The 19,009-nt window shown below is 41.1% G+C and overlaps 2 protein-coding genes across 3 annotated transcripts in view; both read right to left on the reverse strand.

Moving 5' to 3' along the window:
- Positions 1–19,009, reverse strand: part of LOC148123461 (leukocyte immunoglobulin-like receptor subfamily B member 3) — a 195,635-nt gene that overhangs the window by 151,638 nt on the left and 24,988 nt on the right. The window lies entirely within an intron of this gene.
- On the reverse strand, positions 7,737–17,871 carry LOC148123465 (leukocyte immunoglobulin-like receptor subfamily B member 3). The gene is given in 14 exon segments (XM_087896281.1): positions 7,737–8,468; positions 9,673–9,792; positions 9,921–10,002; positions 10,083–10,158; positions 10,470–10,589; positions 11,713–12,015; positions 12,239–12,532; positions 13,164–13,466; positions 14,195–14,479; positions 14,967–15,263; positions 16,416–16,700; positions 17,007–17,311; positions 17,449–17,730; positions 17,849–17,871. Coding segments are annotated over 14 exon segments (2,973 nt in total). The 3' UTR covers positions 7,737–8,270.

Below are 19,009 nucleotides of genomic sequence, written 5' to 3' on the forward strand. Positions count from 1 at the left end.
GACTGCCCTAAGGGTCGAAGAGGGAGGAGGAGAGGGAGTGGGGGGAGTGGGAGGGTGTTGGGAAGAGGGGCGGAAGTGGAAACCTTTATAATTTAATAAAATTACTTTTAAAAAATCCAAAAAAAAAGACTAAATCCAGACATAAGAAGGAGAGACCAAAGCAAATAGAGCACAAAAAAGATTTAGAGATAAAAAATTCTGGGTGAAAGCCAACAGCAGCGTGACCAGCTGCAGCATTGCAGTCAGCAACAAGCAGTCAAAAAGGAAGCTTATGTGTGCCTAGGGCACAGGCATCACCCCAGCCTGGTGATACAGGCCTGTGGAGTGGTGGTAGCCAGAGCCCTATGGCTAGACACAGGAGCCAGTTGGAAGATAGATCAAGCAAGAAAAAAAGACATCCTTCAGAGGCAGAGCCAGGGAGAAGGATCACAAATGGGGGAGGGAGTAAGAGAAGTGCTTTATGTACTGATTCAGTGAATCAATGATAGGAACAGAGACAGAGCAAGTCAGCACAGGGAGAGATAGCATGAACGCAGCCAAGACAGTCCTTATGTCAGAAGTCCTGAAAATGCTATAGCATGTAGTCAGGATTGATTTGACTGTGTTCTCTTCAACTCCCTTCTTTGCAACAAAACCTGAAAAGACAAACCCAACAATCTGGGTGGTGGTGGCACATGCTTTTAATACCAGCCTTTGGGCGGCAAAGGCAGGTGGATCTCTGTGGGTTTGAGGCCAGTCTGATCTACAAGAGCTAGTTCCAGGACAGGGTCCAAAGCTACAGAGAAATTCTGTCTCGAAAAACAAACAAACAAAAAAAGTCCAACAGACAACAGAAAATAATGAGAAAACAGCAAGAACAAAAAGCAAACAAACAAAAGCAAAAAAAACAGTACAACAATGCAATGGGGCAAGACCAGAGGAACTCAAATAAGGGATGGCAACCTTCATTCATACACCAAAGCTAGAGGACAGTTGGTCATTTCCTCTGCCGTGTATAGAGGGTCTACTCATTTGCTCTCACCTTTGTCACTCCAGAGGTCGAGACTTCAAAGCAGAACGAACAGCTCAGGAAGTCATAAGAGCTTCAGAAGTACATTGACCAGCAATTCTTTCTTTCATTTTGCAGTCTGGGATCCCCAGAAACTAAAATGACCACCTTGAATTTGCCCCCTCTGGAGCCTAACTACTACTAGCAACATTTAATTTGTGGCACTTGTGGTAACAGGCTCCACAAATTCCAGATAAACCAGGACCTACCCAGTACCCATACCTATGAGTCTTCTCTATTCCAGGGACATTGCTGGATTATGAACTCTCAAACTCTGGAAAAAGATCATAGACTTCACCCAACTGTCATTGCAATTTTTATTAATTACATATTACCAGTACATTAATCTCTGAGCCAAATTTGAGGGTGCCTTGTTAAGGGTATCAATGGAAGAATTTAAAGGTATAAACTACAGAAAGGATTTGAGTATCTCTACAATCAAGCCAGGAGCTGTTTTGCTCTGAAGAAATTAGGTAGTCAAGGCAATTGCAGAATAATCCTTGATGTCTCTATAAGCAGATTATAGAAGTCAAAGAGATGTTAGTCATATCATAGATGGTCATGACTGTACATTTATGGGTGGGAGACACTGTGCCAGGGTTATTGTGAACTTCTCAATGAACTGGGTCAATGACAAGTTACTAGTGGGAATCAAGATGGGTGCCAAGGAATAAAGTTTCTTTAACCATCACAAGGGTATAAGGTTTCATAAGAGTGTGAGTTCTTTTTAAAGTGTAGAGAAAGATTGAAAAGAAAGCATTATATACAGGTAGAAGATTGTAGGAGATTGTTAATTACTATATTAACATTTTTATTATTCTCTCCTATTATATCCTGACTATAGCTTTTCCTCCCTCCACTCCACTAACCTCTCCCCTCCCTGATGTCTATCCCACCAACCTCTCTTCTTCTCCATATCCATCCTTCCTCCATCTCTTTTCAGAAAAGAACAAACCTCCAAGGGATATCAACCAAACATTGCATAATGTGCTAAAATATGACCAGACAAATACCACCACATCAAGGCTGGACAAGGCAATCCAGTAGGACGTAAAGGGTACCACAAGTATGAAAAAGAGTCAGTAACTACCCCTGCTTCTACTCTTAGGAATCCTAAAAACAACAAGCTAGTCATCCAAAACATATATGCAGAGGGCCTCAGTTAGTCACTGACAAACTCCCTGATCTCTGTTAAGTCCCCCATGAGTTCCAGTCAATTGATTCTGTTGGCCATGTGTGTTCTCATGGTGTCCCTGAACACTCAGGTTCCTCCGAACTTTCCTCCCTTTCCTTCACAGGACTCTCTGAACTTTGCATAATTTTTGACTGTGGGACTCTGTATCTGCCTCCATGGGCAGCTTGATGAAGTATTTCCAGTGTCTTTGATGAGGATTTTGCTTGACTCTAGTTCCAGAATACTCTGCAGCAAGGGAAAACTCTGGATCAAAGAATTTTTGGTTATGTTGGTGTCCCAATCACTCCACTTGAGGCCTTGCCTGGTTATAAAAGATGACTGGTTTATGCTTCATGTACCCCATTACTAGGAGTCATTGTTAGGGTTACTGTAGATTTCATGGAGTTTCCATTGCATGAGTTTTCCACCTTGACCATGAAATTTTCCCCAGTTCCAGCTGTTTGTCCCAGTATTTTCTCCATCTCCCTAATTTGAGCCCTTTTGTTCCCAACCCCCAACTGCAGACCTCCCACCAAATCTATTCTATTTCCTCTTCCTAGGGTTAGTCTTGCTGCTATCTGAGGCCCTTCTTGTTAGTTGGCCTCTCTGAGTCTGTGGGTTGCAGCATGATTATATTTTCCTTTGGAATTAAAATTTACTTTTAAGTGAATAAATACCATGCTTGTCTTTCTGGGTCTGTAATATCTCACTCAGAATTATTTTTTAAATTTCCATTCATTTGCCTGGAAATTTCATGATATTATTGGGTTTTTGCTTGTTTGTTTTCTTTTTTATTGCCTTATTGAGCTACACATTTTTCTCAAGTTCTAGAAAAAAAATCATATTGAATGAGGTAACCCAGACCCAGAAAGACAGATATAATATGTACTCACTCATAAGTGGCTTTTAGACATAAAGCAAAGAAAAACCAGCCTACAGTATACAACCCTAGAGAACCTAGACAACAATGAGGACCCTAAGAGAAACATACATGGATCTACATATAAAGGAGAAAAAGACAAGACCTCCTGAGTAAATTGGGAACATGTGGGTCTTGGGAGAGGGTGGAAGGGAAGGGGAAGAAGGCAGGGGAGTAGGGAAAGATGTTATTGTTTTCAACAGCTGTGTAATACACCATTATGTAAATGTACCATATTTTCTATAACCATTCTTCAGTTGAGGGACATTTAGATAGTTACCAGGTTCTGGCTATTGCTGTGATATAATCCTTTTGAACATTGTAAAGGTTTGTCACTCATATTGGTTTAATAAAAAGCTGATTGACCAATAGCCAAGGAGGAAGTATAGGCTGGATAACCAGAATAAGAGAATTCTTGGAAGATGAAAGGATGAGATGTAATCACCCACAAGAAACAAAGGAAGCAAGATAAGGAAGGACTCTGCACTGACAAAAGGTACCAAGCAACATGGCTAAACATAGAAAAGAATTATAGGTTAGATTAAGTCATAAGAGGTAGTAAGTGATAAGTCTGAACAATAGGCCAAAGAGTTTATAATTAAGATAAGCTTCTGTGTATTTCTTTGGGTCTAAACAGCTGCAGGATCGGGTGGGACAGAAACTTCCATTTACAAATGGCACTCAAATGCATGGCGAGAATTTTGACATAAGAAGTCTGAGAAAGTTCTTAAAAAAGTGATTCTAGACAGACAAGAACAGAGTCAATCACAGTTTCTTGGAAACCATCTTTTCTATGATAGGCTCTGTTTGTTAGTGGCAAGCAGAGGCGTTGCTCCTTTAAGACAGCTTTCATGACTAAATATTAGCAGCAAAAGCCTCATAGCCCTTTTAAGAGTCCCTGTAACCAAACATTTAAATGGTGTTTATGAACAGCTGGTGGCATGCTTCTTGATAATGGCAGGACCTCAAAATTCCACAGAGTTGTAGCAATAAACATGACTCCTGCAAGTACCTCCACTATTAAGCTAGACTCTCAGAAAGCTAAGGAATGAGGTAAAGCCAGTCACCAAAGCTGTAGCTTTAATCCTAGCCTTATTGCTTAGCAGATTAAAGACTCATGTGCTCAGAAAAAGATAGAGATATACATTAAAGACAGATTCAGATGAAAAAAAACTCTAAGCAGTGATCTAATTTTGTCTATAATAGTGCCTGCACAATTGGTGCTCTGTTCAGGAAGTTGTCTCCTGTGCCCATGAGTTAAAGGATATTTCCCACTTCCTATCCTATCAGGTTTAGTGTATCTGGATTTATGTTAAGGTCTTTGATCCACTTTCACCTGAGTTTTATCTAGGATGGCATATATGGACCTATTTGCCTTCTTTCATATGCCAAAATTCAGTTAGACCTGCACCATTTGTTGAAGATGCTTTCCTTTTGTCATTCTATATTTCTGGATATTCTAATCACAAATATATTGTCGTTAGGTATGTGGATTTACATCTTGATATTCAGTTTGATTCTATACATCAATGTGTGTGTTTTAATGTCAATACCATGCAGGTTTTATTTACTGCAGTTCTGCAGTACAGTTTGAGATCAGGGATGGTGATACCTCCAGAAGTTCTTTTATTTTATAGAATTATTTTAGCTAGGCTGGGGTATTTGCTTTTCCATATAAAGTTGAGTATTATTCTTTCAATTTCTGCAAATAATTGTGTTAGAATTTAAATGGAGATTGTGTTGATTCTTTGTGTTGCTTTTGATAGGATGACCATCTTTACTATGTTAATTCTACAGATCCATGAACATGGGATATCTTTCCATCTTCTGATATCTTCCCAATTTCCTTCTTCAAAGACTTATTTTTTATTATACAAATCTTTCACTTGTTTGGTTAGTGCAACTCCTAGAAACATTTTATTATTTGTGGCTACTGTTAAGGGTGTTTTTTTTAACCTGGTTTCTTTCTTATTCTGTTTGTCATTTGTACATAGGAGAGCTACTAACTTTTTTAATTATACTTGTTCCTTCACCTCACTGAAAGTATATATCAGCTGTAGATCTTCCATGGAAAAATGATGAGTATCACTTATATATACTATCATATGATAGTATACATTTGTAAATATTGAATTTGACTTTCTCCTTTCAAATTTGTATCACTTGATCTCTTTTAGTTGTTGTATTGCTCTAGATAGAACTTCAAGTACTATGTTAAATAGATATGGATAGAGTGGACCTTGTCTTATTCCTGATTTAATTGGAATTGTTTGAGCTTTCTCCATTTAATTTGATTTTGATTATATGCTTATGCTGAATCATACTGACGGATTTCCATATGTTGAAATATCCCTGCATCAATAGAATTAAGCCTTACATGATCATGATGGATTATCTTCTGGTGTGTTTTGAGGTTTAACTTTTATTATATTGAATATATTTGTATCTGTGCTAATGAGGAATATTGGTCTGTAATTATCTGTCTTTGTTGGGTATTTGTGTGGCTTGAATATTTGGGTGACTGTGGCCTCATAAAATGAATTTTGCAATGTTCCTTCCATTTCTATTATGAAGAACAATTTGCAGAATATTGACATTAAGTCTTATCTGAAAGTCTGGAAGAATTATGCCCTGAAACCATAAGGTGTGGCTTTCTTTTTCTTTCTTTCTTTCTTTCTTTCTTTCTTTCTTTCTTTCTTTCTTTCTTTCTTTCTTTCTTCCTTCCTCCCTTCCTTCCTTCCTTCCTTTCTTTTTTTCTTTTTTTGGTTGGAAGACTTTTGATGACTGGTTGTATTTCCCTGGGGGTTATAGTAGGAGGCTGTTTGTTCATCCTGGTCACCCAGAATCAAAATAACCACACAGAAACTGTATTAATTAAATCACCACTTGGCGCGTTAGCTCTAACTTCTTACTGGCTAACTCTTATATCTTAATTTAAACCATTTCTAGTAATCTGTGTATTGCCACATGGTTATGGCTTACTGGCAAGATTCCGGCCAGCGCCTGTCTCTGGCGAGACTACATGGCTTCTCTCCAAATGCCACCTTCCTTTGCCTAGTACTCAGTTTAGTTTTCCCCTTCCTCTGTTCTGCCTTGCTCTGCTATAGGCTCAAGGCAGTTTCTTTATTCACCAATGGTATTCACAGCATACAGAGGGGAATACCACATTAGTTATAGGTTTATTTAAATTGTTTATCTGATCTTTATTTAACATTGCTGAGTGGTATCTATCAAGAAAATTGCCCATTTCTTTTAGATTTCCCAATTTTGTGAAGTACAGGTTTTTGAATTATGAGCTAGTGATATTTATGTCTGTTGTTATGTCTTTCTTTTCTGATTTTGGTAATTTGGATATCCTCTCTTTTTCTTAGTTTGCGTAAGGGTGTGTCTATCTTATTGACTAACCTTTTATTTGGTTAATTCTTTGTAGTTTCCTCAGTGTTCTTTTTTATTAATTTCACCCCTGGGTTTGACTACTTTGTGCTTTTATTTCTCTTGGGTGTATTTGCTTCTTTTTGTTTTAGAGCTTACAGGTGTGCTGTTAAGTTACTAATGTGAGATCTCTGCAATTTTTTATGAAGGCATTTAATGCTGTGAACTTCCCTATTAGCATCACTGTGATTGTGTCTCACAGGTTTGGGTATGTTGCACACCCATCTTTATAGAGTTTTAGGAAGTCTTTATTTTCTTTATTTCTGCCTTTACATAGTAGTAAGGAACTAACAAGGCTCCACCTATGAGACATAAAGAATCAATGTCAGCATGCAATTTTTCCTCTCATACTGTTATATAGATCAGAGAGGTATAAACTATGTTTCCCCTGCTTCAGCCTTGTAATTAGGTGGGATTTCCACTCTGAGTTAACTTGCAAATGCTTTGTGTATTATTTATATCCTTATTTCTAATTTGAAACGTGTTGTTATTTTCTTTGTATATTCTCAATGTAATGATGAGGTCATGGATTTAGAAAGTTTTTTGATCTATTTATTGTTCTGTACAGGAAATGATAACCCAACACTTTCTAAAAAGCCCTATGAAAGGACAATGGTAACTTTAGTTCTGTGTTCTTGTCCAAGATCAGACTTGGAGACAAGTCTAATGTTTGGGACAGTGTCTTCCAGGAGTAGATGTTGCCACTTCTGAAGACAGGACTCTGCCTTCTGGATTATGGTTATCATCCTTAGATTCCTAAGTTTGAGGTTTCCCCAGTTCTCTTTTCAAATATTGTATGATTGTCTCTCTGCTAACCTTGATCATTTTCCCATTGAAAATAGTATACAAGACAGGGTAGTTCTTAGTATATTTGCTTGACATGAGACATTGGCTTATGCAAGAACCTCTGGTCCAATTATTTCTTTTATTGTCTTTAGTTCTTATCCCTGGTCTTTCCAGTCACTGTCTGGGACCCTTATTACTGCTTATTCCTACTAGTTCTGAATTTTCCACTTTCATAGAACTATGGTCTATGGGTATTTCATCATTCAATTTACAGCTTTATTGAGGTATAATTGACCAAAGATATATATTCAAAGAAAATTTTTTGAACATCGTGTATACATTTTTACAGGTATATAAAATAACAATTAATGAAAAGAGGTCATAAATTTGAAAAAGAGTCTATAAGGGTCTGTGGGAATGTCTGTATGGAGGAAAGGTAAGGAAGAATGGCTGCAATTATAATCTCAAAAGTAAAAAGAAAACAAAGAAAAGCAGAAAAACCCAGAAACTTCCTTCACTCCTATTTCTTTCATTTTATCTATTGAGTACTGACAAAGTATTTGTTTTATTTATAAAATGCTTGGGGCATTGCTCATGTCCGACTCAGAATCAGGTGAGTCCCCAAAGTTGGCAAAATCTCCAAGTTACATTTGTAAAATTGCTGTTCACCTGTGGCAGATAAAATTTTTTGACATCCGTGAGTCCTCTCTCCTCCACTGAGTATAAAGACTAGCTCCCCCTGAATGTTTAAAGAACAGAGAAGTGTCTCAAGTTGGACTTTTCTACCTGAGAGATGTGACATTCAGCTGCCTCTGTCTAGGAGTCATGATGTGCAGTTGGGCATAGGTCACTTCATGGGGCTCCTTGGCTGCAGCAATCTGGAGTGGGAGAAGGTAGAGTAAGTTCTATATTCAGCACTGGGAGCCTGGGGGTCTAGAGAGGTTAGGACCCACTGGATGATCTCTTTCTTGGTCTTCTTTTGCATTTCTGTCCTTTGAGTCTAGCAATCCCTTTGGCATGAGGGAAGGAGAGATAGTCTCTGCCCTTCTGAATCTGGAAGGTTTAACCTGGGCATATAAGTCTTTGGGGTGATCTTCTTTATGCTGGCTCTGCAACAAAGAGAAAGGAAATCACAGGAAGTGTATACTGGTATCCCAGATGCTCTACTCCCACTCAATTTCAGTGGAGTAGGAGAGTAAGACTATAGACATTTAACTCAAATTATGCCATTGCTGGTGGGGTCTTCTGAGGACTTTCTAATGACTCTGAGTTTCCTTCCTGAACTTCTGATGTATTATCCTGGATGGTGGGCTCCAAAGTTTGGAAAGAGGATGTTCCTTCTGACATAACACATACATTCGCCACATCCTCCCTAGATGTGCTAGTCCATCACATATTTGTAATAGCCTCTTCACTCGGCCTTCTCCTCACAAGGTTTTTTTCAGCCCTCCCTTAAAATTCACACTGATGATCTGTTCCCATCAGACCATCAAATCAACCTCAACTAATTTCCTCTAATTCATTTTCCTCAAGCAATTTGCAAGGCTCACTCTCTCTGTTCTACCCAGGAATTTGTTCTGGTGAATGGGGAATTCTGTTCTCTGCTGTATCTGCCATCTCCACAGTAAGCCTTGTCAAGAATAAGATCCATGAACTAGGAAGAGGAATCAAGAAACATAGTGGTTGTTATGCAAGCATTATTGAACGAGTTTGCTACCCAGTACCCATAATTTTAAAAAGCCAAGCAAGAATGCACATGCCTAGAACCCAAGCACTGGAGAGGATAGAATGGTGCCCAAGGTTTAATACAAATGATCTAGCCAATCAATGAGCTCCAGTGTCATTCAGAGGTTCAGTCTTAGAAAATGAGGTGAAGCAAAATAGAAGAGGCCATAAAATGTTGACTTTTATCATATGTCTGTGCTTATACACATGTGCACAAAAACATTGTCAGGTACAGGGTTCTCATATATTCTTGTGTCCTGTTCATTAACTTGTTAGTTTTATTGCTAAAGATTGAGCCTTATGCATCCAAAGTAATCACGTTACCATTAAGCTACAACTTCAGACACTCACATTGTCTTGAGACCCAGGAAGTATGTTAGGAAACAGTTTGATGCTGAGGAGTCAGAAAGTAGGGGTCATATGCTCAAAACTAAACAAAGCAAGGATGATGTCATAGCACACAGTAGACAAGGGCTTCTGGAATCAAAAAGGCAGCTGTGGATAATTCTGAGGACTGATAAAAGGACAGTGATTGATCCCAGGGTAAACTGAGTCATAAATTCATAGCATTGAGGAAAAGAATCTCACCACAATGGCCAGCTTCACACTCTCTGTGATCTCTGTGCCCTTCACAGCAGCATCTGTCATAACAGAACACACAGGTCTTCCCATGGCCAAATTCCTGAGACTTCTCACTGCCCCAGTTACCTGGCCTCGGATAGCAACAGAGAAAAGGGAATGTGGTTGAAGGACCCATAATAAGTGAGGGGGGAAATGTCCATAGTGATTTGGTGGCTCAGAAAAGTGACCCAGAACCTCTACCCCCCATCTAATGCTGGGATCTCAGATATCTCCTTCCCAGGGACCATAATTGTCTCACACAAGATTTCTTCCTGGATACCAGCAGTTGAACTAGAGCTGGGGAGAAAGGAGAATGTCAAGTAGCATTGAGGTTAGTCAGGAAGATTTGTAGGTCTAGGTTGTTAGCCTTGAGTTACCTCATGTGGATGCTTTTGTTCCTGATCACTGGCTCTGGAGCTTCTGCAGGATGTTGCAAATTGGTCTCTGTTTGGACTGCAAGAAAGAGAAGAGTCTCAGTCATGAGGGTGGAGCATCCTTACCTAGCACTTTCGGGGAAGGAAGGGGCCTTTACAACTCATTGCATGTTTATGTGTTCATATGTTCCAGGATATGGAATGTCTCATATGATACCTGATACCTCACAGGATTCAAGATCATATTGATGATTCAAGTTTCAGAGAAGTGTTTCTAAGATGACATGTCACTGTCTGGGCTTTCTCCAGACTGCATTGAGCCCCTGTTTGGAAATCCAACAGGGGGTACCCACTACCCCCTGAAACCAAGACTATACACACCCTACTCACCTCCCTTCCTGCATTTGTTCTGGTGCCTCAGTCTGAGTAGAAAGAAGAGGGCAAGAAGGAAGAGCAACAGGAGGAATCCCACAGAATCTCCAATCAAAATCTTCGAATATCTTGCCAGCCCTGGGATATAGGACACATAATGAATGAGGAACTGTGTGGCAGCTCCATACTGAGTCTTAGTATTCACTACCTCTTACCCTCATAGCTATGCAATGTGAGACTGACTCCCATTACTCCAGTCAGTCTACCTGCTGGTCACAGAGCAGGAGGGCACAATGTTGTGTGATTTAACCTAAGAAATCGAGCCTCCAACCTTATTCCCTACACGAAACTAAGCTGCATGAACTGTAAGGAAGGAGCCTGAGTACCCTGAACTCTCTGTATCAGATACCCTTATACAGTGTCACCATCACAGAGTCAGAAGGGGCAAGACAATTGCAGAAGTGGTTCCTATAGAATTTATCCCTATGAGAAAGACACAGATAAAGTCAGCACTAAAAGAAACTTAACATCTAGTCCAGCGCTCCCCTATTTACACTTGTAGAATCACACAGTAGAAGGGTTTGACCATGTGAAGCTCTCAGAAATGACTGTAACTACCTGATAACTTGTTTGAATCAGACTCCATGGGGTGAAGGGAAGAATGGATGGGATAGGGAAATCATGGGAAGTTATATCCTGCTTTCATTTATATACTTCTCCTAGGAAAATTCTCAAATATCACTCTTTTTTAGGATGAATTTATTACATCCTAGCCTGTGCATCTTTCTGGTTATAGAGATCATGTTGTGCTCACTGCTTGAATTCCAGTATCCTGGTCAACATATAAGCTGGTATATAAATGAAGACTTACAGGGACTGAGAGTTTTCCCATTCTGGTATGGAAAAATCTCCCTAGACAAGAAAATCTAACATGTCTATGGTATGTGCTTTGGGGCCCCCAGGAAAATGTTGGTAATAGGATGTATCAATAGAAACCTGGTCCAATTATCTCAGCTCTTCTCAGTCTTATGTCTACACTGAACCCTCTCCAGAATATTCCAGCTACCTACTTGAACCTTCTGCTGAAGAGGTTGAAATGGGCATTAATTGAGGAATTCCAGTTTGCCTCTGTATCATTGACTCATGAGCCCTTTATGATTAGCCGTTCCTAGGATAAACTTATACCCATCCCAGTCAAGAGCTTCCAAGGTCAAGTATTCAGTATTACCATCTGATCTCACACATTTCAGAATCATCTCACCTGAGACTATGATCTCCACAAAAGCACTGGAGTGTGACAGCAGGTAAGGGGATGAGTTATTAGAACCAAAGCATGTATAAATGCTCCCAAGGGCTGAGATTTCAGTACTCATGGGAAATTCTGCCTCATATTGTGAATCTTGGTACTTTGATAGTTGATGCATGTAGAAATGGGATGCACCCTTCTTGAACAGAAAGAAACTGTCCATTGGGATTGATGATTGACACAGCAGGGTCACATTCTCTCCTGAGGACACGGTGGTGCCTGGATGCACTGAGAGGTTGGGTGTGACAAGAAATTGTCCTAGAGAGAGGAAGACTGAGTGAGGGGTTATAGTCATTGTGCTGAGGCCCTCATTAATTACCTTGTCTCTATGTGTTCTCTGAATGCCGCCCATCTACTTCTCTATCCCTAGATCTATTCCTCCTGAGATAATCTTCATCATCTTGATCATCAACCTCTGGAATCCCCAAAGCTGAGGCTGCTCAGAGTCTGGGTCCCTGTGAGAGTACACTGTCTTCCTCACCTGTGATCAGGATGTCCAAAGGGTCACTCGGGGCTGACCACTCAGAAGAGATGTATGAACCATGGCATCTATACCGACCACCAGTCGAGAAATTCACAGAACCTAAGGTGAAGTTGGCATGAGACCCTACCACCTGTGTAAAATGGACAGACATCTGTGGAAGGTCACTTCTACCCTCCTTGAACAGAGCAAATCTGTCATAACTTATGTCTGAGCAACACTGGAGGGTCAGATTCTCTCCAGGGGCCAGAACAGGTCCTTTCTGGGTCAGCAGGGAGGGCTTCTTGGATAACCCTGAAAGAAGGATATATAGATAGTCATCCATCTGGCTCTTGCTAAACATTCCTGTGCTGGCTAGTTTTATGTGAACTGGACGTAAGCTAGAGTCATTAGAGAAGAGGAAGCATCAGCTGAGAAAAAGCTTCCACAAAATTAGGCTACACAGTCCTGTATGACATTTTGTTAACTAGGGACTGATTTTGTTAACTAGGGACTGATACACGAGTGCCTAGCCTATTGTGTGTGGTACTTTCACTGGGCTTATGATCATGGGTCTTATATTAAAGCAGGCTGAGTAAGCCAGTAATCAGCACCCCTCCAGGACTTCAGGTTCCTGCCCTGTTTGAGTTCCTCTACTGATTTCCTTTGAGGATAAACAGTTCTGTGAGACTTTAATACAAATAAACCTTTTCTTGTACAACTTGCTTTTTGTTCATGGTATTTCATTGCAACACTAGAAACCCTAACTAAGAAAAATCACCCTCATATCCTGCTCTGACACTATCATGGTATCTCATGATCTGGATCATAACAATCAAGAACTCCCTTCAGCCATTATAACTGGAAACAACCTCAGGAGGGTAGAACTAGTGATAAAGGGTTCTCATGTCAGAAAACAATTGCATGAATGAAATTTCTTCCTCACCTGAGACATGGATCTCCAGATGGTCACTGGCATCTGACCACACTTGTGGGGCATTTGTATAGTATCCATAACATCTAAATGACAGACTCTTGCTGGATGCCATAGGGATCTCAGGAAACAGAGCCGTGGATTGTTCAGTGTGCCTATACTGTGCCTTAAGGAACCTGGAGAAATTCTGATCTTCCCCAGTCACAATGAAATAATTATATGCTTTTGATGAGACACATTGGAGGGTCACGTTCACCCCTGAGGTCACCACAGGACTTGGCAACACTGACAGAGTGGGTTTAACAGGGTGGACACCTAGGAAAAGAGGATGCAGCCTGTGAAATGATACCTTGTCTCTAGCAAGTGGGCTGTGCATGAAAATGTTTGGGAGATTATTTCCTGAGGGAAAATGTAGAGGGCCCAATGTACTCATGCTGACAAATAATATGGGAGAAGCCTGGAATGTTACTCATGCAGGATGACGGTCCAATGGAGAAAATAAACAGCTGTTTTCCTTCAAGAAGCTAGGAGTGGACGTTTTTAATAATTAGCTGACATTTCTATCTCTAGAGCCAGACCCACCTAAATCCCCTGGAGTGTTTATCCCAGACTCTTACTCCCTAGACTTTATCATTATCTCTTAGTTAATAATGCCCATTTTTAGAGAAGATGTAACATATACCTCATAGCCTGCTGACATCTACCCTGTCTCAGGGAATGCATCTGATTGAAGGCCCTTAAGATATAAAACCCATATTCATGGTCACATTTGTTTGAGTTGAGTCTTGGTGTAATTATGCATAGTTGTTCATGGGAGTTTCTATTACACCAGGAATCTCTTTTTCGAAGTTGAACTGTGTTTAAATATGCTTACAATAAACCACCTGGTGTCAGACTTTTTAGCTTGTGAGCCAGCAACTACTATGCCAGCCTGAACTGAGTTTTTCTTCTCACTTACTGGGGGTCATTTCCCTCTCAGCAGCAGAACTTGCAGTGGTCCACACAGGACAATGTGAAGACTGTGACCCTCGGTGTCTACTCACCTGTCACCACCAACTCCAGGGTGTCACTGGGCTGAGTCCACCCAGGAGAGTTGTAACAATAACAGCGATATCGCCCTGCATTATACTTTGTCATGGGTGAGATGAAAAAATTTGCTTTGCGATCAGTGACTGGTACAGTTAATCTGCCCCAGGGTGCTGGGCGTCCTTCTTTATGCAGGAAGCATATTTGGGTTTCCATGTTTCCCTCACACCATATTGTCACCGGATTCCATAAGGTGATCATAGAGCCTGGCTCTGCCCTGATCGTGTGTTTCTGGAGGGTCCCTGCAAAGAAGTAGGCAAGAAGGATATGGTACTTTAAACAGTTATACAGTGAATGTGAAACTTGTAGATGACCCTTGAATAACAGAAGAAGACATGGAGCCATCTTTTTTTTTTTTTAGTAAATTTTATTAAATTATAAAAGTTTCCATTTCCGCCCCCCTCCCAACACCCTCCCACTCCCCCCACTCCCCCCCTCCTTCCCCTCCGTCCCCCAGGGCAGTCAGGGTTTCCTGCCCTGTGGGAAGCTCCAGCTCCCTCCCCCTCCCTGACATGGAGCCATCTTAATATCAGTCTCTCTCCTGACCATCCCAGGTTCCATTCTCACAACCCCACTCGTTGTTTTCTGTGTCTTGACTCCCACAGTCTGCATGCTGTAACAGTGACCTAATGGGTCTGACGTTCCTGTGCTGATCACACATTAAGGTCTCCCTAGGGAATCCTGTATCAGGGTCCCTGTCAATCAATAGAGAGGCCTGGGCTTCCTCACCTGAGACTAGAATCTCCAGGATGTCACTCCCTTCTGACAAGATTTGAGGGTTTCTTGAATAATAGCCATAGCATCTTAAGCTCCATCTTTCGCTGAGTGTGATGGGACCCACTTGGAAACTGGCTGAAGACTGCCCAGTATATGCATACTGTGAGTCCATGGGGCTGAAGAACTGCTTTTCCTTGATTAAAATAAATCCATTATAATTATTATTTGAGCTACATGAGGCAGTCACAGATGATCCTAATGTTACAACAGGGTTTGGCACTGCATTCAGGGTGGGTTTTTTGTAGAAACCTAGAAAAGATACACATAGAATATTAAATGGGTTCACAGTCTGATTTGTCCCCAAAACTTTAGTAATGAGTGGGTATACAATAACAGTAGACTTTTCTAAAGTCTTTTCTGGGGATCCATATGATTCCTGTGTATCCACTCACCAGCTGCCACCAGCTTCAGTGTGTTACTGTCTTCTGACCTGACAGCAGAGTTGTAAGAGTAACAGGGATATCATCCTGCCTTCAGTTTTGTCACAGAAGGGAAGATGAATTTTGCCTTTTTGTTGTTATTCTTTTGGGTTTGTCTGTTCCATAGCACACACATTTGTGTTTCTCAGGTCCCCCCACACCTGATGATTACAGGCCTCTCTGATGCGATCAGAGTGCCTGTATCAGCCCAGATGGTGGGTTCGTGGAGGGTCCCGGCAAAGCCGAAGAAAATGAGATACATCTCTTACGACACTTGCACAAAGTTCACACTTGCAAACAGCGAGTACGCTTATTGTCAAAGGCAGAGGGACACATGAAGACTCAAGATTTCCATGGACTCTTAAGTCCCATTGTTATTATCCACCCTTCTTTCTGCACCTCAAATCCTGTTGTCTTCTACAGTCTGTGAAATTGGACTAAGGAACATGAGTTCACTAACCCTCCACACATCAGGTTCTTCCCTGTGGTCCTGTATCAGGTCAGTTATCATTCAAAGGAAATTCTAGGGTTTCCTTACCTGAGACCAGGCGTTCTAGGTCGTTACTGGGAACTGACCACAGACGGGAGCTATTCTGGTAATAGCCATAGCATGTGAATCTCCATCTCTGGTTGGGATTCACAGGACCCACTGTGAACAGGGCCTGGAAAAGGCCAATGTTTGTGTTCTCTGCAGGCATGGGCCAGGAGAATTTCTGATCTTCCTTTATTAGAATGAAACTATAATATTTCTCTTGTGAGGAGCACTGAAGTATCTCATACTCTAGTGGCTTCACCACAGGACTGTTCTTGGCTGACAAGGAGACTTTGCTGAGGTAGACTCCTAGGTGAGAAGAGGAAGCTAAGTCAGTGGATTCATTGTGGTATACATTTGCCCCTCTTCTGAGGTTTGAGAAATGGAACCCAAAGTGAACATATTCCTTTTTTTCAAAGCAGGTTTTGGGGCTGGGATGAGTCTTCTCACCTGTCACCACCAGCTCTAGGGTGTCACTGTGCTCTGACCACCCAGCAGAGTTGTAACAGTAACAGTGATATTGCCCTGCATGATGCCACTCCATTGATGTGATGGAGAACATGGACTTGGTATAGGACCTATGAAAAGTTCGTCCTTCCCAGGGAGCTGGGCTTCCTACTTTATGCAGGAAGTATACTTGGCTTTCTGTGGTTCCTTTGCAACAGATAGTCATAGGTTTCCCTAGGCTGATAACAGAGCTTGGCTCAGCCCACAGGATGGGCTTCTGAAGGGTTCCTGCAATGAAGTAAGTGAGAAGGAGTTGGGCATTTTGAACAGTTACAGCGAATGTCAAATTTTCAAATAATACTTAAGAATATCTGCAACAGTAGAAGGACACATGGAGACCCTATTTTTCCTTCAACTGCTGTGTTTCCACTGCTAAAGTCCATCCTTGTTTTTTATATCAATTCCATGTGCGTCATATGTTCTGTGACATTGAGCACACGAGCATGACTTCATTAACCCACCACATATCTGGTCCTTCCCAGTGATCCTGTTCCATGGCAATTATCATTCAAGAATATTCTGAAGCTTCCTTACCTGAGACCAGGAGTTCTAGGTGGCTACTGGGCACTGACCACAAATGGGAGTTGTTCTGGTAATAGCCATAGCATGTGAACCTCCATCTCTGGTTAGGGGTCACAGGACCCACTGTGAACAGGGCCTGGAAAAGGCCAGTGTTTGTGTTCTGTGTGGGCATAGGCCTGGAGAATTTCTGATCTTCCTTCATTAGAATGAAACTGTTATATTTCTCTTTAGAGGAGCACTGAAGGGTCACATAACCTCCAGAGATCACCACGGGACTGCTCTGGGATTTCAGGGTGATTTTGCTGGAGTAGACTCCTAAGATGGAAGAAATTCTGTTAGCTGGACTTTTTTAGATAACATTATACCTCCTCTTGTGTGATTGAAAAATCACCCCACAGTTAATATATTTTTTCCTAAAAATAGATCTCAGTGTTCAGGAAAGGTCTTCTCATCTGTCACAATCAGCTCCAGGGTGTCACTTTGTTCTGATATGACAGCAGGGCTTTTATAGAAGCAGGAATATTGGCCTGCATTGTGACTTTCAATTGATGATATAAAGATCTTGTCCTTTTCCTCGGTGTCTTAATGACTTGTTGTTAGCTGAGAATCTGGGTATCCTTTTATATAGAGAGGATATTCTTGGGCATTTGAGGGATCTTCACAAATTATAGTTACCTCATTCCCAATGGTTACCACATTATTTGGCACAGCTCTGAGTGTGGGTTTAGGGAGTCCCCTGAAAACAAAATAAAACAAAACAATACAAGAAAAAACAAACAAACAAACAAAAACAACAAAAATGAGAGTTAGGTCTGAAGACATCCATCTTAAAACCAAGCTCTCATCTTTAGTACCTTTCAAGTATCACCAGAATCATCCCACACCAGCTCTTCTACATATCTTCTCTTCAGAGGGTACCTTTGATTCCCACTGATGATGCACACCCTATGATAGCTGGAAAGACACTCACCTGCCAGCGCTGGATTCCTGGGGCCCAGACTCAGCCCTGCAAGAGAGTTACCTATGAGTACATGCAGTTAAAGCCTGAGCAGGATCTCCTCTTTCAGATCCCTTCTAAGCTACTGAGACATCCTGATGGGCCAATGCTTGACTGGGAGGTGGACTCCCTCTCATAATTGAGTTCCCTCTCCACAACTCCCTTTCTCACCAAGACAAAGCAGAGCTGTGAGGGTAGAAGTCATAGCATCTTCCAGTTGCTAAAAGTTTGCAAATGGTTGGTCCTCTTGCCAAATGAACAAACACAGTCTGGTGTCTCCTTCTTTTGTGAGTATATCATACAGGCAGTTCTTGCATAGAAGAAACTGCTCTTTCTAGGCAAATTATTTTGTTTTCCAAGTGCTGTGAAGGATGGGGCTCCAAAACATGTGGTCTCTGATTCTGTGTAGTTCTTTGGCCTGGATTTTTGTTTGTGACATAAGGCCTATTTAAACTCAAGTAGGTCTCAACCTCCTCCCCTTTTTTCAGTCAGCTTCCTGTGTGTTAGAATTGCAAACCCATATCTGATTATGGTCTTCTTTTGCAAAACACCTCACTTACACCAATATACATCTGCTTGGATGGTCCTCCTCACCATTATTTAGCAAAAATAATCCCGGTGCCTTCCTGAATCAACTCCCACAGCTGAGGAGGCTCAGAACTGATCTTTGTCTGTCAGACCTTCTCCTTGGTTCTTGATCACTCTTTCAGTCAGACCACCCTCATAATGCTTTATGATTTTTCTCAGGATCTCAGCTGCCTACCCAGCCCTGGGTATGCTTTGGGTATTTTTATGAACTTTTCTTGGATATTAATGAACTGCTATTACTCTGGAGTATACATCAATGCCAGAAACAAGACTTTACCCAAGTTTAGCTGGAGAACCATTGAGTTTTATTAGGGCTTCTTAGAATGGTTTGGGAAACATTTCAAATTTTTTTCCTTGAGACAGGTTCTACTATTTAGCCCTGGGTGTTCTTGAACTCACCATGCATAACAGGCTGAACTTAGATACACAC

Source organism: Myodes glareolus, chromosome 1 (genome assembly GCF_982192425.1).
Source record: "Myodes glareolus chromosome 1, mMyoGla1.1, whole genome shotgun sequence".
Lineage (NCBI taxonomy): Eukaryota > Metazoa > Chordata > Mammalia > Rodentia > Cricetidae > Myodes > Myodes glareolus.